General features: G+C 38.9%; 1 protein-coding gene across 13 annotated transcripts in view; it reads right to left on the reverse strand.

Moving 5' to 3' along the window:
- Myo3b (myosin IIIB) overlaps positions 1-26,352 on the reverse strand; it is a 397,916-nt gene that overhangs the window by 303,938 nt on the left and 67,626 nt on the right. Inside the window, exon 1 of one of the 13 annotated variants that reach the window (XM_070021280.1) lies at positions 8,815-8,879. The exons of the other annotated variants lie outside the window; for them this stretch is intronic. Within the exon in view, the coding sequence (XP_069877381.1) occupies positions 8,815-8,834 (20 nt within the window). The 5' untranslated portion in view covers positions 8,835-8,879. Of the gene's footprint in view, positions 1-8,814; positions 8,880-26,352 lie in introns of those variants that run through there. 13 annotated transcript variants of the gene reach the window in all.

Genomic DNA, 26,352 nt, shown 5'->3' on the forward strand with positions numbered 1-26,352 from the left:
GATCTTCCAACCAGGCCCTATGTCCAAATGGCGACACCACTTTCCAATAGTGCCACACTGGTTTCCAACACTTGAACATATGACTTTGGGAAACATTCTCTATGCTAACCTCAGCAGAAAGTAAAGACAAATCCTCTTTCCCTTGCCAATGGTAAATGTAATACATCTAGGACATCTTCTCTAGTCATTGCTTTTTTTTTTTTATAATAGCATGTTAAAGCAAGAGAAGTGGATCAAATTAGGCATCAAAGATGCTGAAGTACAATAAAATACTTCATTTTTAACTTTCAAAATATCCTGAAGTATGTTGCCTCCTACTGCAACCAAGAAACTATTCTTTTTTTAAAGCAAGAATAGCAAGTAAACAATCATAAACCTCACAGGCAGGGATACTAGTACATTTATTACTCTTACTTAAAATGATACCCACTGGTGTATCCAACCCCCATGCAATTCCACCAGAATTAAGAAAACACAATGTTTATATTATGAGTAAGTTACAGAGAGCACCTTTCTGTGTAGCTTAGAAACATTTGTATAAACATGTGTGGAAAAACCTCACTCTATATAAGGCACTTAGAAACTCACTAGCCTGAAATAGAACCAGAACCCAAAGCACAATGGTAAACACACTCCCAAATTGAAGGTAGGTGTGCTTTTCCTAGCAAACAGATAGACCTCTGATCTCCAGGACAGTGGTTAGTGTATAGTGGGCTGCCTAAAGGCCAAGCAAAATACTCAAACAAGTCCCCCTTATCCTTAGCTAATTACACAGTGAACACCTTCACTTCTTCCCAGCCTTCCAGACAGCGCTCCCTTTAATGGCATTTGCTTATTGATTTTCATTAATTTTAGAACTTGATTATTAATAATCCCCAGCAAATTCTTTGTCAATATGGTTAGAACTCTTCTCTAGATGTAAGGGATGATTTATCTACAACTGATTAGGGACTTGTTTTTGTTCATTATAGAGTAGGATCTTCTTGAAAGCCAGGGCTATATTAAATATTTGGGATTTCATCTTTACACATTAAATGCCCGTGGACAAATAAATGGGCCATTTAAAAAAATGTTGTCTAGGAGTCCCAACTGGATGGAGCCAAGGAGGATGTTTGGGTCAGGTGTTAGCCCCACCACCTATTTGTGTTTGACTTCTCATTGCTAAGACCAAATACCTGACAGAAAGCTTAAGAAGGATCTCTTTTTGGCCCATGTGCGCAGGTAGGACCTTATGACCGTGGATGACATATGTGGAGGAAGAGGCTGCCTACCACATGGTGGGCAGTGAGGTAGGCCAATATATCCCCAAGGCCCCACCTCTGGTGACCCGTGCCTCCCTCTAGGCCTCACATCCTACAGCTTTCAGTGAATAGTACCATTGGCTAGGGACTAAGTAAGCATATGAACATACAAGGGACATTTCATATTCAAACCAAAGTACTACTCCAGATCAGGCTTAGTGGTAGTCTCACAAATTTCAGCAAATTTAAACTAGTCTCCAAATACATTCACTGACTCTGAAAAAATAAATAACCATCTGAAAAAAATGTACATCTGAGAATACTTGGCATGGGAGTGGTAGGAAGGACAGAGAAGAGGGTATCCAAAGGAATAAGACATTGTCATCTGCCAAGTAAAAATTACCAAGTGCCAAAACCGCACTAGAAAATAACAACTGAGATTTGTACTTTCCAGTTCCAAAACTTACCCCAAAGCAAAGACAATCAAAGCAGTATGGTACTGGCATAGAAACAGACATCAGTGGAACAAAATTGAAAGTCTATAAATAATACCATGTGTCTATGTCTGACTGATTTTCAACAAGAATGACAAGACTATTCATTTGAGAAAGAATAGTCTCCAAATAGTGCTAGGAAAAGTGTATGTTGTCATGCAAAAGAAAAAGTTGGACTTACGTTTTATACCATATATAAAAGTTGGACTTACATCTTACACCTTACATAAAATTAATTCCAAATTCAACAACAGCCTAAACGTAAGAGCTAAAAGAATAAAAGTCTAATATATGGTTAAATCTTCTGACCTTGGATTTGCCAATTGATTCTTAGGTATATCAGCAAAAGTACAACAAGAAAAATATAAATAAGTAGGATATCATTAAACTTAAAAGTTTTGTACCTTAAAGGACACCAACAAGAAAGTAAACAGACAACCACTGAATAAGAAAAAATATTTGCAAATCATGTATCTGATAAGGGTCAAGCATTCCGAAGATAAATAGACAGACAGACAGACAGACAGACAGACAGACAGACAGACAGACAGACAGACAGATAGGCAGTAGACTTTACAACTTAACCATAAAAATATAAATAGCTAAATTTGAAAATGAGCAAAGGACTTGAATAAACATTTCTCCAAAGAGGATACACAGGTTGCCAAGAATCCATGAAACAATGTTCATCATCATTATTCATTAGAGAAACACAAATCAAATCCACAGTGAGGTACTGTTTCATGTCCACTAGGATGAATATATATATATATATATATATATATATATATATATATATATATTAATGGAAACTAGCAAGTACTAGAGAGGATGTAGAAAAAGTGGAGTTTTATACATTGTTGGTAGAAATGTAAAATGGTGTGGCTGTGGTGGAAAATAGATTGGTTATTCCACAAAAAGTTACACAGAATTACCTAGCAATTCACTCCTAGGTTTTTAAAACAAAAATTAAAACAAATATCAATACAAATACATCTGTACACATTTATATTGGCACTAGACATAACAGCCAAAAGACAGAAATGGCTCACATATCCACCATTGGATGGATGGATAAGCTAATTGTGGCTTATAAATACAAAGAATTTTTTTTCAGTTACAAAAAGATTACAGTATTATATTAATTCATTCTGTGATGTAGCTGAACCTCAAGACATGTTAAGTGAAAGAACTACTCACAAAAGGCCAGGACTACATGAAAATTTATAGGAAATACCTACAATAGTAAATTCAAAGAGACAGATGCAGATTGGCAGTGGTCAGCATCTGGGAATAGTGAGGAGTGAGGAACAAATGCTTAATGGGTACAAGGCCTCTTTACCAGCAATGAAAAATTTTGAAATGAGAAGAAAGTAGTGGTACCCAACACTGAATAGACTAAATGCCACTGAATTGCCTGCTTCAAAAATGGTTAATTTTGAGTTAAGTACCAATGGCTCACATCAATAATCCAAGTTGCTCCAGAGACTGATATCTGAAGGTCATGGTTCAAAGCCAGCCCAGGTAGATAAATCCACAAAACTCTTATTGCCAAGTAAACAGCAAAAAGCCAGAAGTGAAGGCAATGGCGTGCTAGCCATGAGTGCAGAAGTCCCAGTACTAACACACACACATGCGCGCACGCACACACACACACACACACACACACACACATACACACACATACACACACACACACATACACACACATAACACACACAAAATAAAAGGTTAATTTTTACTGGACACTGTGGCTCATGCCTGTAATCCTACCTACTCATTGTTTGAAGCTAGCCAGGGCAGAATATTCTGAGACGCTTTCTCCAATTAACTAGCAAAAAGCCAAGCTGAAGGCATGGTTCAGGAATGGGCAAGGAAGCCAAGTGAAAGTACAGGGCCTTGAGTTCAAAACTGGGTACTAGTACACACACACACACACACACACACACACACACACACACATACACACACAGAGAGGAGTTAATTTAATGTTACATAAATCTCACCTAAAAAAAACAAACAAACAAGAAGCCAATAACTGCAACTTTGGAAAAAAGAAGATGCCTGCGGAAAACTCACTCATTCCATGATAGGAAAAGGTCCAGGGGAAGTGCTGGGCTGGATGGGGCACTGTGCTTCAGTAAGATGCTGAGAAGGTATCCATATGCCAGGCCTAGGGCCAAGACAAATCTTCATCTATAACCAGCCTCTTAAAGTACAAGCACCATGGATGAAAGGCATATGATTCTAGACAGAATCACAGCACGTATCATAATGAACTAATACAGAAAAGAGAAGCAAGAAGTAGTAATTGAATGGGACAAAGAAGGCTTGGGGCAGTGGTAAGGAGAAGGTACCATTCAATAGAAATAGCATATACAAAGCTCTAACTACAGGTTGAGAAGGAAGCCATAACAGTGCACACATCTTTCAAGGTCTCAGGAGGTCCTCTTTGAGACGACCCAGCATTGTGTAGATTCAACAGAGAAAGGAAATCTTCAGTGTCAGAGCTCTTCAAGGTAGCCTTAGGCCCTTATTTTCCCATCGCCTGTTCACCCAGATGTTTCCTTCCTTTTCATTTTCTGCCTCTGCATTTGAATTGGACACTGGCTTTCTTTTTGCAGGTCCATAAGAACGTGAGAAGAGACCTTTAACTCTCAAAACAAAATAAGAGAGCATTTTTAAGATGACAAGAAATAAAGAATTCCTGAGAGAAAGGGGAGGAATTAATCCACACAAATCCAACCCTTTGGACTTTAAAGCACAGAGTGTTCCAGGCACTCCCAGAGTGTACCCAGTACCCAGGACTACCTGAAACAAAGGAAGTTCGATTGTGAGGAGAGTGGTGACACTTGCACACCCAGTGACACAAGTCTTTGGTAAAGATGTTACAATCTGTACTCACCAGGCCTTTCCCAGCAAGAGAAGGGAGGTGTGTAGGTCACAGTCTCTCAGCAACACGGCTACAGAAATAATTACAAGAGGCAGTGGTGTCTTTGATTTTTGCTTTCAGCCTTCTGAGTGCAGAAAGGCCTCCAAAGGGCACTGCCTACAGCAATTACAACAGCTGCTTGCAAGGTTACTGGAACTGAACATTCACGTTGCTCAAAAGTAGAGAACAGTCGATTAGCACAGTGTGTTCTGAGACAATGGGGTTCAACAGGGCAAGCAAAGGCTGGGGTTAGGAAGTTGGATATTCAAATCATTGCCCTGGCCATTCACTCAACAAATATATATTGAGTATTTACTGTGAGCCAGAGCAGGCTAGACATGGGGATGCAGAAAAAGAATGACTCCCTGTTCTCAGCAGAGACAAATCGTCCCCCCCTGGGTGACATGAAGAGGTCTGCCTTCCTACTTCAGGACCATAGGATCAGGGGGAACCTAAGCTAAAATGCAGCTTACCAATTAAAGAGAGTCACATACCTGACAGATGTGCAATAAATTCTCTGTTGTTCTATCATTGTGAGAAAGGTAACATTAAAAACTACCTCTGAAGCTGGGTGCCGGTAGTTCATGCCTAGCTAGTCAGGAGGCTGAGATCTGAGGATTGAGGTTCAAAGCCAGCCTGGTCAGGAAAGTCCATGAGACACTTTGATCTCCCATTAGCCACCTAAAACCCAAAAGTAGAACTGTGGCTCAAAGTGGCAGAGCACTAGCCTTGAGCACAAAAGTTCAAGGATAGCATGTAGGCCCTGAGTTCAAGCCCTATGACCAAAAACAAAAACAAAAATCTTTGACTCGTTGAACAGAACATTTAATTTTCTCAGGCTAAAGATGCAATCATCTGTTGCTGAGAACCTCATTCAGAAGTAGAAGTTTATATGACTTCCTACTTAATCATCAAGAGAAAAACACAGATATTATTATCAACCTAAAACAGAAGAAGTGATGGGCCAGGTGCTGGTGGCTCCACCAGTCATCCTAACTACTCAGGAGGCTGAGATCTGAGGATGATGGTTCAAAGCCAGCCTGGGCAAACAAATATATATATAAATTTTATCCCAAAGTAACCAGTAAAAGAGCCAGTAGAGGTATGGTTCAAATGGTGGAGCACCAGACTTGAGTGAAAAAGCCAAGTGACAACATGAGACTCTGAGTTCAAGCCTTAATACAGGAACAAAAATAAGAACTTTTTTAAAAAGTGGTGAGTCACTGAATTTTGAAATTGGAGAAAAGATTATATCATTCTCACAGATGAATTAGAACAAAAAAGTCACAGAAATGCATTTCCCTTTTGGTGGAGAACATACATATTTACAAATAATAATAGTAAAAAAATAACAGAATATATAGTTTTCTACTTGAATATTGAAATGAACAAAACACTCACATACAATCAGTACATGATGATGTTTGTTTATGCACGAAGCTTTCTCCGTGACCCAGCTTTCGAAGAATCTTAGTTTGTTTTTCCCCAAATGGTCACATGGAATGGCCAACAGGCTAGCTGAAGGTCAGAAATATAGGTTTGTCCTGCCACACATGATAGCTAGCCTGGCTATGGACTCACAAATTGATAACCAATTATTTTTCAAGGACTAAGTTCTTTACATTCAAAGTTCCCCCTATCGCCACTCATACTCACTGTCATATATTGTATAAGTACATTTTTGTATTTCATAAAATAAAGAAAGCCTGCACATGGTTCTCATGTTAGGTTACACGTGCTGCTCAAGCAGACCCACAATAGTGATTACAATCTGCTACACCAGTTCTTTGCCACTCTTCCCTTGAGAAGTAGGTCTAGGCCCTCACTCTTGGACCCCAGGTAGGCTCTGCAACTGCTTGGACTAACAGGGGTGATGTGATGCCAGCCCCAGAACTCAGATTTTGAAGAGACTGGCAGCCTGACTTGCCATGTATCTGAATGCCTGTCCTTACGAGTCCTGAACAGACATATAAATCCAAGTTCAGATCTTCCTGGTATATTCTCTGCTGGAGAAACAATATACACGAAGAGAGGGTCAGCTGAGCCCAGGCTTCAGCTGTTCCCACCAGGGCCTAGGAATGTGAGGGAAGCCATCTTGGATGCCATAACCTGGCCCAGTTGTCAGTAGATTAGTACTGAATGATCCCAGCTCATATCAGGTAAGATAAAACAGTCATCCAGTTGAACTGTGCTCCAAATCATGGATAACAATGATAACCCACTACAGATTGGAGTTGTGTATATTGATGGATTAATACATGGAACCAATTTTATAGGATCTCAGGTCAAGACTACTCGAGTGATGGCTGTAAGAATAACTGTCCTGGGAAGGTCTTAATTAGCAGACAGTGAGAGTATTTATCTATTTCTCATTATTATTCAAGACCTGAATAAGTTTAGGAATAGGGTAGTAACCTAGAAATATAAAGATTTCCGTTTCTGAGATTATCCTAAAATTAATAGCCTCTGCAGGAATAAATGGGGGAAAATAGGCTGAGACATTTAAAACAAATGAAGACTCACCCTCCCAGGAAAGAAGATATACCTTAAAGTGAGGAAACAGTTTTAATAAGAGAACAGAATAAAAAGTACAGGAACAGACCCATGCGTATATGAGATTTCAGTGTGGAGTTCACACTAAGTGTGACAGAGAATGGGGGAAAATAAATGTATCCTTTGGTAGTGGGATAATAGTACGTTCATATTTTATTTTTGTGCTGGTCCTGGGGCTTGAACTCAGGTCCTGGGCACTGTCCCTGAGCTTTTCTGTTCAGAGCTAATGCTCTACCACTTTGAGCTACAGTATCATTTGTAGTTTATTCACACTTTAATAAGTATAATTAAGTCCCTCCTTGAACGAATCACAAAAATAAGTTCCAGATGGATGAAAAGTCTAAATACATATTTAGATATATGTAAAAAATCTTTACATATTTATGATATTTAAATATCAAGTTTCAAATGATAAAATAACGATAAAATAAAGAATACTTCTAAGATCTTGATATAGGGAGAGATTCATGAGCCACAAAGGAAAAGATAACAGGTTTTAAATGCATTAATAGGTTAAACTCTGTATAGATAATAACACCTTAAAATTAGAAATCCAAAAGAAATCTAGGGGAAAACACAACACACAATAATCAAAGCCTTCAGAGTCATTAATATATTACTAAGAAAATAAAAACCCTAAGAGAGAAGTGGATAAGAACACATGGATGAACGAGCAGTGCCCTTATTGGATACAAATGGCTCAAGGCGTACAGCTGTGCTCAATTACGGCAAGAATCAAGGTAACAGAAGTAAAATAACATCTCACAACATCGTGGGAAATAGCTAATACCTAGTGTCAAAAATACAATACTTTATATATGGAACTTGATGTGATTCTTGAAGGAGAACAGAAGTTACTGTGGCCATTTTTTAGAACAACATGACAATGTTAAAAATAAGCTGGTCATGGAGCACACATCTGTAATCTCAGCACTAAGGGGGCTGAGGCAAGAAGATCCAGCCTGAGCAAGACTCTATCTCAAAAAAATTAGTATATACTTCGACTCATAAATTCTACTTCTTTTCACCCTTTAGAAACATACCAAAACATGCATATACAAATATACGCAAAATTAATCTTTGTTTATAACAATTAGAAAAGGAAACAACCAAGATGCAATATATGAGGAATTAAAGATATTATAAAAATTTCTATACAAGACACCCCAGTAATTTTAAAACAATAATATAGACTTATATGAGTCATGAAAGATATTTTTTATAAAATTACTAAGTTATAAAAATTAATAAAACATGAATGGATCAGGTTTGGTAAAAAGGCAAGTTCACAAATGAGTAGGTATGTGTATTAACATATACTAGTGCGTGCATAAAAAGGAATCAATGTATATAAACACATAAATTCATATACATACCAAAGAAGAGAAGATGTCCAGGGAAATAAAAACCAAGCTTCCATGGCTTTCTCTAACAGAAAGATTAGCAGTATTTGGATTGAGCCCTCTTTCCCTAACAAGGACCTGTCAGAATCCTTTTACACTAGGAAAACTGGTCAAAGAACAAGGTGGCATGAAGGCCAAGCCCATTCTGTCTTACCCATGAATCATCACTCCAAAACTATCTGCATCCTCACCTCATGAATGGCACCTCCATGTATCAGCTCTTCCTCGTAAAACTCACTCCACACCTGCGTTATCTATTCACAGGATACAGTTTTTGTTTTGCTTTGTTGTCTTTTTGTGTGTGTGTATGTGCTGGTTTTGAGGCCTCAGGGCCTGATGATGTTCCTGAGCTTTTATGCTCAAGCCTAGCATTCTACTACTTGAGCCACAGATATACTTTGGGCTTTTTTTTTGATGGTTCATTGAAGTTAAGAGTCTCATGGGCTTTCCTGCACTGGCTGGCTTTGAACCAAGATCCTCATATCTCAGCCTCCTGAGGAGCAAGGATTATAGGCCGCAGATGTAAGTCACTGGCACCTGGCTTGTTTTGTTTCTGTTGTTATTTTGAAGTACCCTATTCACCAAAGCAGTGATTTCAATGTAGGAAAGTGAAACTTTTCAAATCCTGTGTCTTATCCCCTCCTGGTAGTAAATATCCTTCTGCTCACCTCTCCATGGTGTAGGAAGGCTTTTTACTAGGAACAACTAGAACAATGTCATAATTCACTGGAAGTCTCTTTTTCTGATAAGAGGATGTTACAGCCGTCAGGAGTCTGAAGGCAGGGAGAGGTTGGGACTCACTGATGTAGGCTGGGGAGTTAGTTCTTTTAGCACCCAGGCTGAGCTGACATGGAGGCCCTCATCTAGGTAGGCAGTCATACTCCTCCAGCTTGTACAGTGGTACCTCCAGCCTCTCTGAGGCACACTGGGAAGAAAGAAAACTCACTGGTTTAAGGGAAGCATTTATCTCAATAATTGGGTTTGCTTCTGTTTTTAATCTCTTATTAATCATATTAAGTAGAGATACTCATTTATATTTACATATTAGTTCTAAGAGTAGTTTGCCCTTAAAGTAAATGTAAACAAAAAAAATACAAGACTGCACATGGGAAAAGAATTTTAGTCACCCAATTTCAACTTCCACTGTGAGGCTAGATCGTCTTGTCTATTTCTTTTGGAAGCCACACAGCTCCCGTTCCCATTGGTGGCATTGTGACTCTCAGGGACTTTGAGAGCTGCTAAGGGACACTTAGCATCTATCTAGCTGGGTGGAAAGACTTGCTGATGCCTGCTCAGGCACTTCAGTCTTGCTTCATGGCTTTGGAGAAGTCTCCCAACCTCACAAACACCTATCTATTTAGAACTTCCCAGGAAGGCTTTAATTTGCCTCCTGCTGCTGGCTCTAATTATGTAGCCAATGCCTGCAAGGGGAAATCCATCCTCCTGCCTTTATTTTGCCTCTGTGGCGATTCTGACCACCGTGTCCGGTGGCCATCTTGCACAGACCCTACAGACAAAAGGGCCCTAGCTACTGGGCCAGCTTCCCACTGCCTCCTTCCGCGTGACTGCATGGCACACAATCAGGAAACAATTACTCATGATGACTATCGTCTGTTATTGCAAATGTACTATTGAAGATTAGTCATTAAGCTGCCCCAGCAACTTCCAACCATTGTTTTGTTTCCCCTGATGGATGCTGGCATTCTGGCTAATGGCATTCTCCTTAAAGAGTTCTACTTCAGTCCCCTTCTAGCACTTTGAGATATAAATTGAATATAGGGGAGAAGTTTAAATGCATAGAAATTTCTTTTGAAACATCCCACCTTCTTTTGATTATATTAGTGGCCAGATTATATACATATAGAAAATGTTAGAATGATTCATAACCATTATTAATTGCTGATTATTTATAACCATTAACTAGAATGATAAGAATATATATACATACATACATACATAGGGTTAGAATGATTCTCAACCATTATTAATTGATGCTATTCAGTTTCTAAGTAGCTGTTTCCTGATGTCAGATCAATAGATAGATAGATACTAAATAGATAGATGTGTAAATGAACCCCAAACGCCAACATCCCCATCCCTGGATCTCTGTTCCCCTGGAGAGCCAGCAGAGGAAGTATGTAACTGCAGTCTTCTGGGGGCTGGGTAGGCCACTGTCCTAAATTTAAGGACACAATCTGTTTGGGTCAGCATTGATCAAGGAGTGGGTAGTGAGTGAGCAGCAACCGCATTGTGAAGAGCAGACTCTAAGTAGACAGGAGGAACAGGTGTCTCCCAGGGATGCAGCTGTGCAGGCAGCATCCCTACCTGGTGCAGTGAGGCCTGCAGCAGCCTAGCCCATGTTCATGTCCCCTTCTCTCACTCCACACACTCTGTCGAGGGACTCTGCAGTCAATCTTCCCTTCCTGGTCACTAGCCATTGAATCATTGTCCTAGACTTGCAAGCTTTTATAAGTAAAACGTCAGTGGACATAAAAAATATATCAACATCCCCAAATTTGACCTCTGAATATATTGTTGGGACTTAGTTATTATGTCAAGCATATTTTCATTAATCAAACAGGGGAATGTTAGCTATGATTTTTGACCACCAAAATGAAACCTGGCTGAGTGGTTGTACAGATACAGATAGGGCTCGTGGTCCTCTAGGCTCTTGTCATGCACTGCAGGCGTCTTGGGTGAAGGAAAGGGCCTCACTGACATGCAGCCAGAGTTCGGTGCCCCTTCCTGCTGGAGGACCTTTCCCGGGCTGGGATGCCTTCTCCACAGGCAGTGGGTACCCTTGAAGCCCGTAAAACCAGATGAACTCCATGCAAGCACCCACTGAGTCCCTTCATCTAACTAAACAAATTCTCTTCATAGCTCAGTGCCTCTTTCCTGTGATTTGCCTGTAATTTCCAATAGATCTGGAATAGGAAACATTTTATCGTCATGCTTAGCTAATTTGAGACAAGGCAAAGTAAAAACAATGTAGATCATCACTGTCCACATTAGTCCTCAGAGGGACATATTTACGAGAAGAGACTAGGATAAAACATATTAAGAAGGGCTTAGAAAATGACATATCCTTAGACTGAGGGTCAGAATGAGTCTTTTCTGTAGTCCTTTGGCACAGGTAGAATAGAAAGGTTTCCCTTATTTGCAATAACTAGTATATGTCTGAGTCAAGCAGAAAAGGTTAGATAAGGTGATGTTAGGGAAATGAACCTAAGATATGTATTCAAATGTTTTTTTTCTTTCATGCAATTGTTTCTAACACATTTATAAGATAATTTCTTTGTTGCTTTGTATGTGTATGTCCCTCCCCCACAGTATAACCCCTGCTTTCACTATATTTGGTGTCGGTATAATTTGTGGAGGGAAAGGGAAAAAACAAATTGTTTAAATAGGGATACAGGGGGACCCATTGCAACAATGAGATGTACAAGTTGTTATGTCGAAAAATGAACTTTACAACTTTGGTGCGGGGGGGGGGGGTAGCGGGGAGGATTGGGTGGGGGGGCGTAGGGGGAGGATGGGAAGGGATGGGAAGGGAAAACAAAGGAGGATGCTACAATGCTTGATAAGAAATGTACTCATTATCTTGCCCATGTAATTGTAACCCCTCTGTATGGTATTTTCACAATAAAAAAATAAAAATAAAATAATAAAAAATTATATATCCTTAGATGGAGGGTCAGAATGAGTCTTTTCTGTAGTCCTTTGGCACAGGTAGAATAGAAAGTGGGAGGTATTGATATGCAAATTTCAACCCCATTATTTTAATACAGACCCTTCCTATATGCTCTAAGCCCACAGACTGACAATCCTATATTGCTGAAATGGTATCCATAACACAGCAGGGTAAAGAGGCCATGGTGAATCACTTTTCAACTGCTGGTGCCCAGAAATGTTGCACGTTACCTCCACTCACATTTCCTTGATCAAAACAGATCATGTGGTCAGACCTATCCAAAGAAATGGACAAGAACAATCTTCCCAGTGGCCACAGAAAGGAACCAGAGTACTGACAAGTTCTAACAATTTTCATGTCTGTATTGTCTATCTCAGAGAAGATGTGAGAATCAAAACAAGATATAAACATTCTTTACAAAACTATAGCTAGGCATCATGGTACATGCCTGTAATACCAGGAGGCAGAGATACAAGAATCACAGTCCAAAAACTAACTGTGTAAAGTTAGCATGAGACTTTATCTGCAAAACAAAATTAAAGCAAAGGGTTCGAGGCATGCTCAAGTGATAAAGTACTGCCTAGCAAGCAAAAGGCTCTGTGTTTAATCCTAGAACAAAAAACAAAAAACAAACAAATAAAACTGTAACATTGATCAAGGTACATTGTATTCATAAACTGCTTTATTAAATGGCAACTCCTCTCTACAACTAGAGATAATAAAATAATAAATAAAAATATATAAAACTAACAACAAAAAACAAAGCCCCCAAACCAAAAACCCACTATAAGCCCTCAACAAATTATTTAATCAAGTGATCAGGTATAGCACAGTACTTAGAATATCAAGATTTATCCCCACAGAGATACAATGTAATCATTGCATCAAACCATTCATGTAACACATAAGCATAATGTTTTCTAACATTCAGAAAGCACTTTCTAGACCTTTGTTTTTCTGTAGGTCATGGTACTTGAACTTAAGGCTTGAGTGCTGTCCCTAAGCTCTTTTTTGCTCAAGGCTAGCACTCTACCACTTTGACCCACAGTGCCACTTCTAGTTTTCTGGTAGTTAATTGGAGATAAGAGTCTCACAGATTTTCCTGCCCCAGGAAAGTTTGAACCACAATCCTTCTGAGAAGGTAGGATTACAGGTGTGAGCCACTGGTACCTGGCTTATGTTTTCTAGGCCTTTTGATGTAATCATAGATCCTATATAATTCTCCCTATTACCTTGGGATGTACTTTTTTCCTTGCTATCCTTGCTCATAATTCAAAGATCTTTGCCCCCAATTTCTGCATTCCAAGAACTGGATTTTTTCTACTCAATATTCTGAGAACAAGAGAGAGAAAAAATGTATTAGCAAGTTCTTACAGTAGAAGACAAGACAACCATGATGATAGCAAAGCCTGTGGCAATATCTCAAGAAGAAAGATACCTGTAAAAATTGGGATATGTACAGGCACCAGCAGCTTATGTCTACAATCCTAACTACTTAGGAGGCTGAGATCCGAGGATCAGGATTCAAAGCCATCCTGGCAGGAAACTCCATGAGACTCTTATCTCCAATAAACTACCAAAAGAAGAGCCAGAAGTAGAGCTGTGGCTCAACTGGTGGAGCCCTAGCCTTGAGCAAAACAGCTCAGAGTCAGTTCCCAGGTCCTGAGTTCAAGCCCCAGCACTGAAAAACAAAAACAAAGTAAAGACAGATGGAGGGAAGAAAAAAGGAAGGAAGGAAGGAAGGAAGGAGAGAAGGAAGGAAGGAAGGAAGGAAGGAAGGAAGGAAGGAAGGAAGGAAGGAAGGAGAGAGGGAGAGAGGGAGGGATGGAGGAAGGAAGGAAGGGAGAAAGGAAGGAAGGGAGGGAGGGAGGGAGGGAGAGAGGGAAAGAGGGAGGGAAGGAGTGAGGGAGGTTGGGAAGGAGAGAAAGAAAAGAGAAAGAAAGAAACAGGAAAGAAAAAAGGAGTTATTCATTTGGATCATTCTTTGGCTTGTTGGGATCTGATTTGGAAATAAAACCAAGAAACTTGAGAATAATTCTCATTCTCTGGAAGAACATTTCCAGATAGCCAGTCCAGGAATACACTCAACACATATTTGTATGCACATATATAAATAAACACATAACTAAGCCATCATCAGAATTCTAATGCCTCCCCATATAGAATTTGCAGCATTATTATTATGTTCTAGCTAATTATTTTGCTTCATACACGTGTTGTGTCTGGTCTTACCCCGGCACCTGTGATAGGCAAGTGTTCCCTGATCACTAATGGTACGTTCACATTTATTCCTGTAGAACTGCCACTATACTAGTCATGAATAGCGATTAAATATCCCGCAAGCAATTTTAACATTCATCAAATTGATAATGGCAAGAAACAAATTGGAGCCTTTTAGTGTTTCACCAAATGTACTCTCTAATTCCTTATTACTCCTCATATTTCTGGAAACTATTTTATATACAAACCAAGCTGAAAAGAAAAGTGTTCTTTGCTGCAAAAATAAAAGAAGGAGCTGAGGCGGTCTGCCACCCTGGGGATAATCCCCATCACATTAAAATGCAGCTCAGTGGCTCATCTTTCTTCTTTCCCTTCCATCAGTCAGTAAATTAATTCCTTTAGAGATATGAACGTCAATATTCTATTTTTGTAAAAAGTATTTTGGTTTTTCTTTCAATGACTTCCTGGGCAAAGCAGAGTTTCTATGGCAATGTCTGAATTTTGCACTCCACAGACCACTGTTTTATAACTGGGAAGCTATAATTTAGCTCAATTAATTTTAAAAGGTATAAAGAGAACACCCACACACTCTCTCTCTAAGACAACAATGTGATGTGTGCATGGCACTGGGAGTTTCTGTTGTTCAGATCTGTAAACTGTGGCAGGAGGAGCAGGAAAAGAATCATGTTCTGAGGTGGATTTTTATATCCCAGCACCAAATAACACATGTCCACAATGGTGGTGGTATGTAAATTTGTTGCAGACAAAGATGAAGAAGAAATTGCACACCTTCTTGCTCTCTCCTTCATGGCTCCCTTCTGATAGTAAACACATCCAATGCCTGTAGGGGTCAATTGATGAGAAGGTTTTTCTCTCCTTTGGGCAGCAAATAGTGGGCTTGTAACCCATAAAGACTGTTCTGGTCTAGGGCTCTGTTCAGTTCTCAGCCCCCTTCTAGCCCCATACCATGCCATTTTATAGTTTCCAAGTCCTAGATAATCAGAATCTTCTATGGACGGCATTGATATGGAGACATCTGAGGAATCCTACTGGTGAGATCACTCAGATGCCATTGGTGTAGCTGTACCACTAGTCAACAGAGACTACACATAGAGACCAGTAGCCTCTTAGCAATTCTTATTTCATCTACGTCTTGTACATGGATAGCCCTTTAGTAATCTATTCCCTGAAATCGGCTTCCCTTTTCTACTAATATATTTTTCAACTAACCATTAACTTAGAGAGACAGAAGGATCTCTCAGCCTATGCATAGCCCAGGGCTTGGCTCATCAGGGTAGAAGCTCTACAAAGCTCTACAAACTGGTTAATAACAAGATGAAGAGCCAGATTCCCATTTCCTCCCTTTGGAAGTCGAAACACATGTCTTCCTCAACCTGAAGCCATGGCTGACCTTCAGAGTATCCAAAAACTGTCACATGAGTAGGCATGCTTTATCCACATTTTCAGGAAGAAGGTGGTCTGATTTTCGGGCAGGGGCCTATAGGTTTAGGACACCTGCAAAAGGTGAAGTGCAGACTAGGTTTCCAAGAGAGAAGATGTGGAACAGATGAGCAACACTCCATGGAATGATCGACATGCTGAGGAACATACCATCATCAACAACCCTCAGCATGGAATTCCTACCCCACTAAGCTTTTCATCAAAAGTGAAAATGTCTTAAAAATGAAGAAGAAATAAAGATGTTTTCAGAAAGCCAAAATCAGAGTTTGTCCCTTCCAAGATTCTGAAAGAAATATTAAAGTTGTACTTCCCTCCCAAATGGAAAAATAGAAAACAAGAAACTATATTAACAAAGATACTTGATCAACTTAGAAAAATTCTTTTTTTTTTTTTATTTGTGAACATACTGTAAAGAGGGGTTACAATTCAGGATAATGCGTACATTTCTTACCAAGCATTGCAGCCTCCTCCTTTGTTTATCCTTCACGTCCCTTCCCAGCCTCCCCCCTCCCCCCCCAGTCCCAATCCTCCCCGCCTCCCCCCGCACAGACATTGTAAAGCTCGTTATGGACATGACAACTTGTACTTCTCATTGTTGGAACAGGTCCACCTGTATCCTTAAACGACTTGTTTTTCCCCATCTCCTCCTCCACAAGTTATACTGACATCAAATATAGTGAAAGCAGAGATTATACTGTGGGGGAGGGACATACAAAGCAACAAAGAAATAATCTTATAAATGCGTTAGAGACACATGCATGAAAGAAAAAAAACATTAAAATACATATCTAAGGGTTCATTTTCCTAACATCACATTATCTGACCTTTTCCGCTTGACTCATACATATACTAGATACTACAAATAAGGGAAACCATGGGACCTATGTTTCTTTGGGCCTGGCTTACTTCGCTTAATATAATTTTTTCCAAGTCTTTCCATTTCCTAACAAATGGGGCAATGTCATTCTTTCTGATGGAGGCATAGAATTCCATTGTGTATATATACCACATTTTCTTGATCCATTCATCTACTGAGGGGCATCTGGGTTGCTTCCATATCTTAGCTATGGTGAATAATGCTGCAATAAACATAGTTGTGCTGGTAGCTTTAGTGTGGTCTTGTTTGTAAACATTTGGGTAAATGCCCAAAAGTGGGATTGCTGGGTCATAGGGGAATTCTATGTGGAGTCTTTTGAGGAACCTCCATACTGCTTTCCAAAGTGGTTGAACAAGTTTACATTCCCACCAACAATGAAGTAAGGTTCCCTTCTGTCCACATCCCCTCCAGCATCTGTTGTTGTTAGAGTTCTTGATTTTTGCCTTTCTAACTGGAGTGAGGTGGTATCTCAATGTTGTTTTGATTTGCATTTCTTTTATGGCTAGGGAGGTTGAGCATTTCTTCATGTGTCTGTTGGCCATCCTTCTTTCTTCTTCAGAGAAGTTTCTCTTTAAGTCTTTCGCCCACTTGTTTATTGGGCAGTTGTTTCTTTGAGGATTTGTTGTTGGGGGGTTTAATTTTTTGAGTTCCAAATATATTTTAGATATGAGACCCTTGTCCGTTGTATGGCTAGTAAAGATCTTTTCCCAATCCGTGGGCTTTCTATTGATCTTGCTAGCTATGTCCTTTGCCATGCAGAAGCTCTGCAACTTTATGCGATCCCATTTGTCCAACCTTTCTTTGATTTGTTGTGTTTCCAGGTCTCTATTCAGAAAATTTTGGCCTGAGCCAAGGAGACCTAGGGTTTCTCCTATTCCATCCTGTAATGTTTTCAGAGTGTCTGCTTTGACTTCGAGGTCTTTGATCCATTTGGAGTTGATTCTGGTACAGGGTGATATATAAGGATCTAGCTTTAGTTTTCTACAAGTAGTTAACCAATTTTGCCAGCACCATTTACTGAAGAGGTTGTCTTTGTTCCATTCTATTGTTTTAGCTCCCTTATCGAAAATTAGATGGCTATAGGTCTGTAGGTTCATTTCTGGGTTTTCAATTCTATTCCATTGGTCCTGAGGAACTTAGAAAAATTCTTTAAAAAATAGTAGCAGTGATGATGAATTTGGGGTCAGGAAATATTAAAAATAAGATATAAACAGAAGACATTAAAAATTTGAGAGTTGTACAGAGATCAAGCTTTTTTTATATTTCTTTCCTATTGTTTATTAAGAAATACATAAAGAGGAGCCTACAATGCTTGATAGGAAATGTACTCATTATCTTGCCCATGTAATTATAACCCCTCTGTACAGTATTTTCACAATAAAAAAACCATATGAAAAAAAGAAAAAAATACATGAAGATATAGATTATATTTAGAACTTGTAAAGAATTTAAGAGTATCCTAAATGTAACCACTCTGTAATTCACCTTACAATAACAGTAAAAAAGGAATTTAAGAGTATCCACTAAATAATATAAATCTAATATAAAATTTCCAAATGATAGAGAAAGGAGGGGAAAGGAAGCAATAAAGAAACTCAATCAAAATAGAATGTACACAAAATGATAGGCAAATAAAATATAAAACAGCAAATAAAACCAAATGGTAGAAATCCAAAGATATAAAAAATAATGAGTATAGCAGAATAAACTAGACATTAGAGTTTCAGCTTGAACTTTAAAAAAATTCCAACTAGATATTATTCACAAGGCATAAATGAAGCAAAATGATCAAAAAGCTGGAAGGGATTCAGTAAGATAATATTAGTGAAAACAGAACTGTAAAATTAAGATTACACAGTGACTATTCATTAGTGATAAATAATAGCTATATATTTATAAAATGCAAAGAATTACAAGGAGAAATTGATCAATTTATAATTCTATAAGAGATCTTGTTTGATACACTAGTACTGGAGCTTGAATCATGGCCTCATTCTCTCACTTAGCTCTCATTTGGCTTTTTGCTTAGGCTAGTATTCTACATATACCTCCATTTCCGGAAACTATACTTATTAGACTTAGGTGTTTTTGTTTGTTTTCTTTTTTGTGTGATGGTCCTGGAGTTTGAACTCAAGGGCCTGGACACTGTCCCTGAGTATTTGTGCTCAAAGCTAGCACTCTACTACTTGAGCTACATCTCCATGTTTTTTGGTATTTAATTGGACGTGAGAGTCTCATGGACTTTTCTAACCAGGCTGCCTTCAAACCTTGATCCTCAGATCTCAGCTTTCTGAATAGCTAAGACTACATACATGAGCCACCGGCACCCAGCGAGACCTAGTTGTTTTTGTTTTTGTTTTGTTTTTGTGGTTGTTTTTGTTTTACAGCAGTTTTAGGTTCACAGAAAAATTGAGCCCAAGGCACAAAATTTTTTCCCAGAGATACCTTACGTAGTCCCTACCCTATACATGCCCAGTCTCCTCCACCATCCATCTCCTGCCAGAGTGGTATAATTCAACCTTCTATTATTATTCCTCAAATTCATAGTTTACATTAGGGTTTATGTTTGGTGGCTTATATTCTATGGGTTTGGACAAAGTTACAATGACATGAATCTACTATTATGGTATCCTGTGGGTAGTTTCTCTGTGAAATTTTAACAAGATTAATTGGATGGTAATATGTAAGATCTTTCACTCATAATTAAGGAGTATATATTCCTTTCAAGCATCCATGAGTCCAAAAATTGAGAATGAATTGGGTCACAACTTTTCAACAAATAATATGAAATTGAATTCACACAAAGCACAATGTATGACCATAGCAAAATACAACTAGATATCCATTTCCACAAATATAGCAAACTACTGAATAAAACAAACATAACTAATTTGTGAGTGCAATAAAACTAGCAAATGTAAACTACGAGTTATTTAGAACAGACATAATTAAAATAAATATATTTTCAAATAAATTTTTAGAAGAAATGTATAACATATTAAGTTTATACAGGGGGAAGGAAAGAAAGACTGTACTGACTTTTAAAGGTTGGGGGTAGAGGAACAACAAAATAAACTTGAAGAAAGTAGTATGAAGGAAACTTTTACAAATATGAAACAATAAAACAGGTACAGCAAAACAATAGGATTTATCATACCAAAAGTATGGTCTGGTTCCAAATAAAATGAATCAGAAGCTGGGCACTGGTGGTTCACACCTGTAATCTTAGCTACTCAGGAGGCTGAAATCTGAGGATTGTGATTCAGAGTCATCTGGGGCAAGAAAGTCCATGAGACTCTTATCTCCAATTAACCACTAGAAAATCATAACTGTCATTGTGGCTCAAAGTGGTAGAGTTGCTAGACTTGAGCAAAAGAGCTCAGGGACAGCACCTAGGCCCAGTGTTCAAGCCCCATGACAGACAAAAAAAATACATAAAATGAAATAAAATAAAAAGAATCAGACATAATCTGCCTGTCTCTCCACTGAATGCATCTTCAAAATGTGGACAGAACACTACATATAATTGTTTAACATCTGAAAAGTAAGTGTGAACAGGTGGACTGAGGGATAAGTATCATCCAATAGTATAGCTGTCAACCATTGGTATAGCTATTTTTCCCACCCATGTCCTCCAAATTGGTCTTAGGTAGTATGAGCACAGAAGTGGGGTTAAACAGAGAAGGCTCCAGGAAGAAGTTAGTTCCAGTTCAGACAAGAGGCTGAGACAGCCACTGCCATCTAAAACTCTGAGGGAGCCAGTCGGAGGAGCTGTGATGATCTTCCTGTGGCTTTTCCTCTTTCCTCAAACAACATGCGGCCCCAGATACAAAGGCAGTCGCAGAAGTGTGCAGCAAGGTAGAGTGAATGAGTCCACATTGCCATCTGAGGACTGAAAAGAGAATTTCAGGAACCAAGATGCACCTGGAGATGGAGAGAGGAGCCCATGAACAGTGTCCTGTGAAGATTTCTAACCTGACAGAGTACTATGGCCAAGAAACCAAAGCATTGCTCTGGCAAAATGCAGAGCAAGGCAGAGGTCCACCATCACAACACTCTCCACACAGAGCAAGAAATAAGCATTAGAATTCACAAGAACAGTAAGTATCAGAACAAGTAAAAATGCCATTTATCATAGTAGCAACAAAAATAAGTATCTAGTCAGGCACTGGTGGCTCATGCTGTAATCTTAGCTACTCAAGAGGCTGAGATCTGAGGATCACAGTTCAAAGTCAGCCAGGGCAGGAAAGTCTGTGACACTCTTATCTCCAATAAACCAACATGAAAACCACTAATGGTGCTGTGTGGGTCAAGTGGTAGAGCACTAGCCTTGAGCTGAAGAGCTGAAGGACAGTGCCTAGGCCCAGAGTTCAAGCCCCACTACTGACAAAAAAAAGGACCTAAAATGCAAATCCTTTTTTTCTAATATGCAGAAGTCTAATGGAAAAATTATAAATTTAGCTGGAGGACACAAAAGAGATCTAAGCTAAAGGAAGGCCCTGTCATTCTGACTCACAGATTAAAGAAGCTCATCTTTCCCAGTAGCCCTTGCACAATTGCAGACAGATTCTCAATAGGATAGAACTGACATCCTGTTCCTTAAGTTGATAGGAAAAAGAAGAAGGATAAGCACAGCTCTATTTTTGGAGAAGGAAGAGGAAAAAAAGAATGTAATGATCATGACTAAATCTGTCCAGGAAAGCCTCTAAGCAGACATAAATAAACACCCTAAGCCACATAGCACAGAGGCCAATTGTCCCAGTACTGGCCCAACAAGACCCCACACCAGCAGAGAATTATTGACAATTATGTATGCCGTCACTTTCATGTTCATCAAGTCGAGAAGGCATCTTACTGTGCCTTGAAGCTTGACCAAGAACCTTGACCTCCGAGTATAGCTCAATGAGATAGAGGAGAGCAACATAGAGACATAATCAGGTCCTTTGCATTGTTTAGCCCCTACTGTGTAAGTCTTGTTCACTTACCCTGGACCAATGTGGTCTAGACTCTATGTTTTAGCTGATTAAGGGAGACTTCCTTTTAACACTAAGAATTATTTACACAGTATAATAATTCAAATTGTGTAGTATTTTCATGGATATTCTTAAATAGCTCAGTGGAATAAAATGCAGAATCCAGAAATAGATGTACATCTGCACAAGACTTAGACTATATATAGTATATATAACATCATAAACCAATGAATGGAATATCAATCACTAAATGCTAGTGGAACAATTGTCTTCCCATATATTTCTCTGTCAGATCTTATATAAGTGAAGTAAGCCAGGCCCAAAGAAATATTAGGTCCCATGGTTTCCCTTATTTGCAATATCTAGTATATGCATGAGTCAAGCGGAAAAGGTCAGATAATGTGATGTTAGGAAAATGAACCCTTAGATATGTATTTTAATGTTCTTTTTCTTTCATGCATGTGTTTCTAATGCATTTATAAGATTATCTCTTTGTTGCTTTGAATGTCCCTCCCCCACAGTATAACCCCTGCTTTCACTATATTTGATGTCAGTATAACTTGAGGAGGAGATGGGGAAAAACCAGTTGTTTAAGGATACAGGTGGACCTGTTGCAACAATGAGAAGTACAAGTTGTCATGTCCAAAACGAGCTTTACAGCGTCGGTGTGGGGGGGGAATGGGGGGGAAGGAGAAGGATTGGGATTGGGGGGGAGGGGGGAGGCTGGGAAGGGACGTGAAGGGTAAACAAAAGGAGGAGGCTGCAATGCTTGGTAAGAAATGTACGCATTATCCTGCCCATGTAATTGTAACCCCTCTGTACAGTATGTTCACAAATAAAATAAAATAAAATAAAATAAAAAGAAATTTTAAATTCTAGATGACATAAAAGGCCTCAAATAAAAAAGTAAAACTTTAATACCTGCAGAAAAAAGGTAAACCAAAATCAAAAGGTTGAAAAGTGTGACTACACTAATATTAACAGCTTCTGTGTAGCAATAAATACCACAACATTTAAAGACAGAACACAATCTGAGAGAAGATATTTGCAACACAGTAAGAAATAAAATATTAATATCTAGAATATATGTAAGATGTTCCTATAAATTAATAAAGCCCTTCCCATCCACTTACATTCTCCTTGGAATGTAAGTTGGTAATGTCAGGTTAAGTTGATACATAAATTTTACTTCTAAATGTATGCTACAAAGAAATCCTCATGCAGGCCCCTAAGAGGACAAGTACACTATTGTTTGTAATAACAATGAAGATTCTGAACAATAAAGACAGGAGTATCACATACTCCAATGATGGAATGCCATCCAGCAGGTAAAATGACAAAAGACACCTTTAAACTCAGATAAGCCTTCAAAGCACAACACTTAGCAACACAAAAGCAGGCTGCAACTGGATATGTAGCCATGTGAGATCATTTCTGTAACATGTAAAAACAATGAATCATGTCTATCTTATGAACATACACCTAGACAATAAAAGCTTCTTAAAATGCATGGGAAAGATACACCTCAATTTTAGTCTGTCCGTCATCTCTAGAAATGGAGAGACATAAATGAGATGCATCTTTATTGCATTTTATTCAGGAAGAAAAAGGAATTTAAATGAATGTGGGGGGGTTCAAACATCATTTTGTATATGTAGTAGGTTATATTATTTGTTGTATGTTTTGAATGCTTAGCATAAATACATATGTATGTGTAAATATTAATATATATACAAATATATTTTTATGATAAAGTGGTTCCTTGAATGTCCCCATGAGTGAGGGCTTTATCAAGGCTTTCTCTGGGCTGCTTTCCCAGAACCCTGGGGATTAACTGACCCTCATAAGGAGGGAGGGTCCAGCTGCCACTCCTTCAGTCTATCCCTTTGGATTTAAGGAACAACTAAATGGACAGATATTTTCTACTCTAGATCCAGGGAAATTATATTCTTTTAAACAAACAAAATGTAGCTGTACTATTCTGCGAGCTTGGCAATTCCAATATCAACTGTGAAATGAAAACTGCTGTTAGTACTCTATCTTCTTTGTATTGCTAACTTCAATGGGGCCTGACAGCTACCTGCCTGAAGCTGGGTCAAGCCAGGGAAGCTATTCAGTTGCCTTAATGAAGGTGCCAGAGCCCCATCCCACCTTTCCTTCCCCAGAAGGAGGCTTCCTCTGGGCCAAACCCATACAGGTGAGGGTTTTACTCACTGGGAACCACAGGAGTAGAAGCAAAATATCAGACTCTTGCCCCTTCTTCCCTTCTCCCTTTCCCCATTTTATTCTCATCAGAGTAGGGAAAGAGAATTCTCTGTCCCCATCTGATGCTTAGGAAAGCCATCTAAGCTGTTAAACCATGGTACTTCTCAAGATCCCTGTTCAAAAAAAATCCTCTCAATGTTGTTCATTGTAACATCGATGCTGACAGTAAAAAATATTTAAGTGAAGTGCTGGTGGCTCATGTCTGTTTTCTTGGCTACTTGGGAGGTAAGATTGGGAGGACTGCTATTCTAGTCTAGCTCAGGCGGAGAAAGTCCTGAGATCCCATCTGAAAAGGAGAGGCATGGGGTGCATGCCTGTCATCTCAGCTATGGCTGGAAGAGAAAAATAGAAGGATGGTTGTCCAGGTACATACCCAGGCAGAAAGCTACATTCTGTCTCAAAAACAAAGACATTAATAGAAGAAAGAGTTGAGTTCAAACCCCAATATTGTTCCACCTAGCAAGCTCCAGGCCCCAAGTTAGCTCCCCAGCCCTGAAATAATTAATTCATTGAAATGATCCTTGTGAGTGGCTGGTAGCTTTAGGGCAGTGGTTTCAGGAATGAGCTGGTCAGTGTGCGTTTTATGAAGAGTGGAGGGATGTTTCACTGCCTCCCTTCTTCTGTGCCTAAAAAAGGATGTTTCTGTTTCTCAAACTGCTGCTCAAAACAAGAAGAGAAAAACTTCCTCGTCATTAGGATCTTTGGAATCATTTTTAATAGCTTTAAAAACTTGCAGCTGTTGCCCATAATAGATCTCTGCTACTGGAATTCCACAGGGCTAGTTTATGAAGAAAATGAGGCAAAAAGCAGAAGGAACTCAGAGTTTAATCTTTTTCTCCGTCCTTGCTGAATTTAGGCCTATGACATTCTTAAAATTTCAAGCAGGGAAGCCTGCTCCCGTTACCTTGGTGATAAACGAGGGATAAAAATTACACATAATTGCTGCTGATGTCACCACTGCCATATTGTTTCCAAGGCTACAGATTGTCTCCAAATCATTGTAATGCTTTATTGGAAGCCCACTCTTGAAGCAAAAAGCTTAGTGCTGCAGTTATTCTTTCTAAATCTATCTAATAAAGCATCTAAGACCTCTTGGGGACTTTGGATAATTACAGAGATAAATAGGCATTGAAAATGCCTTTCTATTTTAACCTATTCTAGTCATACAAACATAATTTCCAAAAGCTAATATATTTTTTAAGTTGGTTTGTATTATGCTACATTTCTTTCTAAAATGCATTTTGCCCAAAATGCTACAGGGGAAAAGCAAATTGCAGAAATGCTTGTGTATGTATTCTGCATGAAAAATAGATGATAAATGTGGAGTAAACTGTTGATAGTAGCCCTCTTTGAGTAGTGGGGGTTCACTAGCTTTCAATTTGTATAAGATATACATTTCAGCAATAATTTATTTTCTTTTTCTTTCTTTTTTTTCTTTTTTGCAGTCCATACGTTACTCTTATCATCACTGGCACTAGTGAGAATCAGATTCCTAGTCCTCTGTACCACTATCCTTAAATTACCAATCTAAAAGAAATGGTTTTCTAAGTTAAAATGAAGCAATGAAAACATTTATGAAGGACATGCTCCCCCTGACCTGCTTTCATTCTCCAAAGGGTTGTTCAGTAAGTCCTTTGTGTAATCACACTCAGCTCTAGTACCGCTGCCCTTATGTAAGTTTCATTATGCAGAAATAAAGGCTCTTTTGGAAAACCAGCCACTGACAAATTTTGACCAACATCTGTGACTTTCTGTATCAGCCCACAGATATTGACTGCCCAAGAGAGTGCCAAGACAGTTGTGGTCAGTGAAAGCCACCATTACATTCCAGCTTCTTGGGAATTCCTATTTATAGCACAGTAGTCATGGTGTGCTTAACGGTAACAATCTTTAGAACAGAGTGCTCCAACTTACTGCAAAAAAAAAAAAAAAAAAAAACTGGGCTTAAAGGTACAGTAGGAGCCCTGCTCCATCAGCAACAGAAGAGCAGAGTCTACAAGACCTCCCACATGCTGCAAATGCTGCTTGATGATGTGACTCTAACACTGTCTTTGCCATTTTCCACTATAGCAAAAATAGAGCTGGTGCTCACTAGGTCTTGGCCACTTCACCTGCCTGATCAGCTCATTTTGAAGCATAACAATTCACCTTTGGAGTCCATTTACCAGCTAATGATTCCATAAAACAGCCCACATCTCATAGCATGTGTATGTCACTGAATAATGCTTTTCTTTTAAACTAA

Source organism: Dipodomys merriami, unplaced genomic scaffold (assembly GCF_024711535.1).
Source record: "Dipodomys merriami isolate MVZ:Mamm:240054 unplaced genomic scaffold, mDipMer1.0.p SCAF_1, whole genome shotgun sequence".
NCBI classification, from domain to species: Eukaryota; Metazoa; Chordata; class Mammalia; order Rodentia; family Heteromyidae; genus Dipodomys; species Dipodomys merriami.